The 6,482-nt window shown below is 37.2% G+C and overlaps 1 protein-coding gene across 4 annotated transcripts in view; it reads left to right on the forward strand.

Annotated features, from left to right (window-relative positions):
• The window catches only part of u2af2a (U2 small nuclear RNA auxiliary factor 2a), a 7,827-nt gene extending 3,453 nt beyond the window's left edge, over positions 1-4,374 (forward strand). Inside the window, exons 4-11 of one of the 4 annotated variants that reach the window (XM_016289707.1) lie at positions 1,721-1,872; positions 2,091-2,207; positions 2,317-2,485; positions 2,581-2,660; positions 3,121-3,243; positions 3,495-3,599; positions 3,687-3,938; positions 4,027-4,374. In XM_016289707.1, the coding sequence (XP_016145193.1) occupies positions 1,721-1,872; positions 2,091-2,207; positions 2,317-2,485; positions 2,581-2,660; positions 3,121-3,243; positions 3,495-3,599; positions 3,687-3,938; positions 4,027-4,161 (1,133 nt within the window). In that variant the 3' untranslated portion in view covers positions 4,162-4,374. The remainder of the gene's footprint in view (positions 1-1,720; positions 1,873-2,090; positions 2,208-2,316; positions 2,486-2,580; positions 2,661-3,120; positions 3,244-3,494; positions 3,600-3,686; positions 3,939-4,026) is intronic. The other 3 variants (XM_016289708.1, XM_016289710.1, XM_016289711.1) reach the window with 3 other exon arrangements.
• Positions 4,375-6,482: the final 2,108 nt, after the last annotated feature.

The following is a 6,482-nucleotide window of genomic DNA, read 5'->3' on the forward strand; positions in this document are numbered from 1 at the left end:
AATATGCAAAATGGCAATGCAATATTCAAAATGGCATTGTATTTAAATTGACATTTTCCATTACCCATACGTGCAAAGTTTGGTGTAAAAGTAAAATTAAATTTAAAAATTTACATTTGCCATTTACAACAGTAGTCTTAATATTTAAATTGCATGCACATTTGCTTTATAAGTTGCGAAATGAAAATGAAAATGTATAACACACATTGATTTGATATGTGTAACATGTTCAAGCAGAAATGGTAGAAAAATTATAATTTAAATGCTATTTGTCCTAAATGCATTTAGACTAACAGTTAGAACACTTAGAATTGCATTTTCATCATGACGTCGTGGGATATGTGTAGCAAAATTCAATTTGAAAATGCATTCCGAGCTGACCACGCCCACCCTCCGTCACTCATTGCTTCAAGGCAGGGATTGGCGGAAGCGTGTTACGTTTGGATCGTTTGAAACATGACAGCTCGAGATCTGATAAGATCGCTGAATTCACTGGCAGATGAAGTGGAGCATGAACAGAAATATATGAAGCGTATTCCATGCTAAAATCAAACGTTCGAACGACCGACCGATCGAACGCCTTGAGCTTTGAGCGTCTTACACTGCGGCTGACCCACACGACGTCAACATCTTGAAATTAGCTGTTTTTTAAACATTTAAGGAGCCAAGCTGCTGTGTAAAGACTATAAATGGACATTACAAGCATTACAATAATGATATTTTATACCTAAAATAATCCTCAGCCATTTCCTGCATCCTGCTGTACTTCCCTGAATAAGTCTTTAAAGGTGTTGTAGGCTAATGAGTCGTTCTGAGTAATAAATTGAAAAAGCTCCCACATGTATATGACTAAACAACATAACATGTAGTTTACTTGAGGTTCTGTTATAAATGTGTTTATTAGAAACATTCATTTAAATTAATTATACAACAAAATTTTTTATTTATCATTATTGTAATGCTTGTAATGTCCATTTATAGTCTGGAATACTATGGCGTCCGAACGCAATAAGCTTCATATATTTCTGTTCACGCTCCACTTCATCTGCCAGTGAATTCAGCGATCTTATCAGATCTCGAGCTGCCATGTTTCAAACGATCCAAACGTAACACGCTTCCGCCAATCCCTGCCTTGAAGCAATGAGTGACGGAGGGTGGGCGTGGTCAGCTCGGAATGCATTTTCAAATTTAATTTTGCTACAAGTATCCCTCAGCGTCATGATGAAAATGCAATCCTAAGTGTTCTAACTGTTAGTCTAAATGCATTTAGGACAAATAGCATTTAAATGATCATTTTGCTACCATTTCTGCTTGAACATGTTACACATATCAAATCAATTTGTGTTATACATTTTAATTTTCATTTTGCAACTTATAAAGCGTTCAAATGTGCATGCAATTTACATATTAAGACTACTGTTGGAAATGGCAAATGTAAATTATATAATTTAATTTTCATTTAACTTTTGCACCAAACTTTGTACGTATGGGTAATGGAAAATGTACATTTAAATACAGAAATACAATGCCATTTTGAATATTGCATTGCCATTTTGCATATTGCATTTTAATTTTAATTTCGCTACCTATATGCTTCCATACATCTTTGCCATCACTTGAAAAATAAAATGTTAAAATATTTTAAAGTTGTAACAATATATCACAATGTAATTTGCCCACCATATGTCTAACATACTTATGAACCTTTCTTTGACTTCAGCTGCTGGTCAGATCCCGGCCACTGCTCTGCTGCCCACAATGACCCCTGAGGGTCTGGCTGTGACTCCAACACCTGTTCCTGTCGTGGGTAGTCAGATGACTCGACAGGCCCGAAGGCTTTATGTCGGCAACATCCCATTTGGCATCACAGAGGTGAGGTCCATTATTATCATTGACATTCATTAATATTTTGGTGTAGTAGAAGGTGTGATGATCTTTGTCAACATTATCATTAATCCGGTATTATTTTGGCTTGCATCCATAAACTGGAGTACAACTGATTATTATTAGTATTATTATATATATATATTTTTTTTCTTACTCCATTATGATGAATAGCATTGCTATCTGATATTTTTTTGTTTTTATAGGAGTCTATGATGGACTTCTTCAATGCTCAGATGCGTTTAGGTGGCCTGACTCAGGCCCCAGGTAACCCAGTCCTTGCTGTTCAGATCAACCAGGACAAGAACTTTGCCTTTTTGGAGGTCAGTCTTCATTCAGAATGGTAGAGCTAATTTTGTAGATCCTCACATAAATGCTTCAGGAGGTATTGGGAGCGTAATTTGAATGTTATTTTTATGTTTGGTAATATAGTTCCGTTCAGTTGATGAGACAACACAGGCCATGGCATTTGATGGCATAATTTTCCAGGGACAGAGTTTAAAGATTCGCCGACCACACGATTACCAGCCTCTGCCAGGCATGAGTGAGAATCCCAGTGTCTATGTCCCAGGCACGTCTCTCTTTTGCTCCCCCAATTCTTGTACGCTCAATGTTTTGCTCTTTTCAATCAAAAGTTTAATATTTATTAATTTAATGTGGATCATTGTTGGTCACACTCTGGTTCTATCTCTGTAGGTGTTGTCTCCACGGTGGTGCCTGATTCGGCCAATAAACTCTTCATTGGCGGTCTGCCAAATTACCTCAACGATGACCAGGTTTGTGTTAAAATGGCAGTGTGATCCATTCACTGTCAAAGGGTCACTCAATTGTTTCTCGAATGTGCAGAGCTTTCAGAACCAGATCTGCCAATCTTTTTACATTTTATGCTTTACCAAATGAAATGTGAAACCTTTTCATGCTTCACACACAGAACAGTTGCTTCCATGATTTGAAAATGTGAAGCCTATAAGCTCACTTGTGTTAATGTGTACATTTTAAAATGTAATTTATTCCTGTGATTGTAAAGCTGAAAGAATTACCAGCTATTATTAGTCTTAAGTGTCACATGGTCTTTCAGAAATTGTTCTACCGAACTATTTGATTAAATAGAACACTCAAAAGCATTTGTTTAAAAATGTATTTTTTTTACTGTGACATGGATCAGTTTAATGCAGAACTTTTGAATGATAGTCTGTGTGTATATTTTTTCAGTTAATGATTTTCTCTGTTCCACAGGTCAAGGAATTGCTGACATCGTTTGGCCCTCTGAAGGCCTTTAATTTGGTGAAAGACAGTGCAACAGGCCTCTCTAAAGGCTATGCCTTCTGTGAATATGTTGACATCAATATCAGTGACCAGGTGATGACAACAAAAAGCATAACATCTATATAATCAGTCTGTAAATGCTCTGCAAATAACACACATTTGTCTTCTGCATGCACTGTTGGCTTCATCATTTTATGTTTACTACATATATTGTTTAATATGTGCTGTATCTGTAGATCTGTAAGGAACAAATATTTAGCCTGGATTTATCCATGGGTTAGAGCATGGCATGATCTAGAGGCAATGTCAGAGCTGTTGGTTGACACATGCTAACCTCTCCAAAGCACACTTTAATATCACAGGCCATCGCTGGACTAAACGGGATGCAGCTGGGTGACAAGAAACTCTTGGTCCAGAGAGCAAGCGTCGGCTCCAAGAACACCACACTGGTGAGGAAAAATTTATTTACTGGATGTAGGCCATGTAGACATTATCTCCTGTTTCTCACCCTCTTCCCCTCTTTCTTTCCTCCCAAGACGGGTATAAACCAAACTCCAGTTACCCTTCAAGTCCCAGGTCTCGTAAACAGCTCGGTGACTCAAATGGGCGGCATTCCCACAGAAGTATTGTGTCTGATGAACATGGTGGCTCCAGAGGAGCTGCTGGATGATGAAGAGTATGAGGAGATCGTGGAAGACGTCAAGGATGAGTGCTCCAAATATGGCCAGGTCAAAAGCATAGAGATCCCGCGTCCTGTCGACGGCGTGGAAGTTCCTGGCACTGGAAAGGTTTGATAACTGCTTGTACATTGTCAAATTTCAATGTGACCTTTTAAAACAGTTATTTATGGTCTTTTTTTCTTCTTCTTTGTCTTAGATCTTCGTGGAGTTTATGTCAGTGTTTGACTCCCAGAAGGCAATGCAAGGCTTAACAGGAAGGAAATTTGCCAACAGAGTGGTGGTGACTAAATACTGCGACCCTGATGCATACCACCGCCGTGACTTCTGGTAGAGATGGGACAGAATCCAGAGTGAGAGAGACTCAGAGAGATGCAGATGGTGTGATTTCAATCTCTCGGAAGCCCCTTATTTTGTAGATTTATGAGGTCAGAGGGTGTGAGCTTTTTTAAAATCTGGCAGACTAAGAACATGACTTGTGTTTGGTCAGAATGTAGCGAACCAATCATTTGTCATGTTTTTTTTTTGTTTGTTTTTTTGATGGCAACAACATTGAAGTATGTGCAAAGCTTTAAGATGGGAAAATAGACCTTACCATGTCATTGTCTACAGAAAAGGCTTCAGTTAGACATGCCACTAAACTTCCAGTTTAATTTTGGCCCATAGTGATTTTACGTTACCTTTTCTCAATGTTAAATTTCTGCTCTACAGCTCTGTACAGCTCACACACTTTGAGCCAGACTGGTCAGATAGGAGTGAGAGGAGGATGTAAAGGAGCAGGTGAGGGAAGAGAAACAATGACAACTACAAAAATGAATGTTACACTCGAACAAGAAGGTGAGAGGGGGGTATTTGAGGAGAGAAGTCTTTGTTATTTGGATATGGTTTTTATTTAGGCTGTGAATGAGGTTTCCTGTGTAAAAGTAGAGTTTAAAAAGCCAGAGGAGTTTCCGGGTCGTCTTTTGACACCATACATGTATGAGGTAAAGCCGCTATCTTGTAGAGGGTGAATATTACCAATTACATCAACACTGTCTTCTATTTTCCCCCTTCTCCTGTCTTTTTCCTGCTATCTCTCCTTCCTTTTATAATAGTTATACTGTTTCTTGTGAACCCTATTTTCCTGGCCCGATCTAACCAAATTTATACACAGTGAAAAAGATACTTGTCTCATTTGTTTTTTTTCTTTTTTCTTTTTATACATTCTGTATCTAACTGTCCACTGCTGTTTTTTAAAACTGTAATAAGCTGAGTTGATTTAATACAATGCGTTTATGTATGAGGACCAGAGAAACTTCTGGTGAAATAAACTCAATGCGTTTGAATTGACTTTCTACACACTGTATCTGTATTCTGCCAGCAGATTGTGCTAACAGGCACTGCTCACTTCCAAGTAGTGTAGCTCCGATATGGTATCTGAGTATAATGAGCAATGGGTCAGTCAGTAGTAGTCAGTCTGTTTTTAGCCTCTGTAGAGGCTGGTGTATGTTTGTATTTTGTTTTTTTTTTCCTTCCCTGATACATAAAAATAAGAAACAGGACAAAGATATCGTAAATATGTTGATTGCTGATAATCAAGTGTTTCTATAAGTTGACTGGAAATTATGAAATGCAGAGAAATTGAGATTGAGGAGTTTAATGTGCTTCACAAGACCAGTAGATTAAACTGAATAAAGTCCTCTGCAAAGACAGGGAAAAGAGTTGTTTATCGGGTGGTTAATTTTAATAGAATATAATAAAACATTTAGCTGCTTGGCAAAAGTACATGGATATAATTTCATTATCTTTATTATGTAGAAAGCAAATTGTATTACTGGTTAGAAAAAATAGTCTCTGAGTCTCAGTCCTAAGTAACTACAGACTACCTGATGCATGTTGTGCAAAAAATTTCTGAAAATGAATTCCAAACTGACTAATACTTTTTACGGTGCCAGGAAAAATTTGTTAAGCGGAGCTCAACAGTAAGGATTTTTTTAATTTTCTGGTCCTGTCTAACCAGTAATTCTGATTTTTATGTACCCTGTAACAAAAGAATGGTCAGTTTGAATTTTTAGCGCTGTATTGGCTAGAAGTCAACTTGTACAACTTTATTATTTTATTTTATTTTCCAAAATTTGCACCTGGAAATGAATCGGCTACAATGTAAGCCAAAATATTATACCCTTTTGCTGGAAAACAAAGGCATATGGTGCAAAACATACTGAAGTTTTCCGTTTTTGCCAATTTGACACCGCCTCATCTATGTTAGCCAGCTAGATAATATTATCATGGTGACAAATTAGCAGTTCACAGCAATGTAGGATGTGACATTCATGGTGTCATGTCTTTGAAAGATGTTAATGCGTTTAGCTAGTAAATGAGATCCTGAAGGATGCTTTTATATTTTTCTTTGTTAAAGTTTAATGAAATAGTTCTTGAGACAGAAATTCTGATCATAACGACAACAAATGTTTTCTATTGATTTATGGAACGGCTGTGAATGAACTACTAATGGATGGATAGGCAAGTGTTTTGTTGGTTAATTAGTGACCGTTTTTTTGGCTTTATTTAATTTTTTTTCACCCACTGATTATGCCCCAGCTCTCTAACTTTCTTTTTTATCCTTTTTCTTTCTCACACACCCCTCTTTGATTTAATGCCATCTATAACTTTCTA

The sequence above is a fragment of the Sinocyclocheilus grahami genome, unplaced genomic scaffold (assembly GCF_001515645.1).
Source record: "Sinocyclocheilus grahami isolate Dianchi unplaced genomic scaffold, SAMN03320097.WGS_v1.1 scaffold251.1, whole genome shotgun sequence".
Classification (NCBI taxonomy): Eukaryota; Metazoa; Chordata; class Actinopteri; order Cypriniformes; family Cyprinidae; genus Sinocyclocheilus; species Sinocyclocheilus grahami.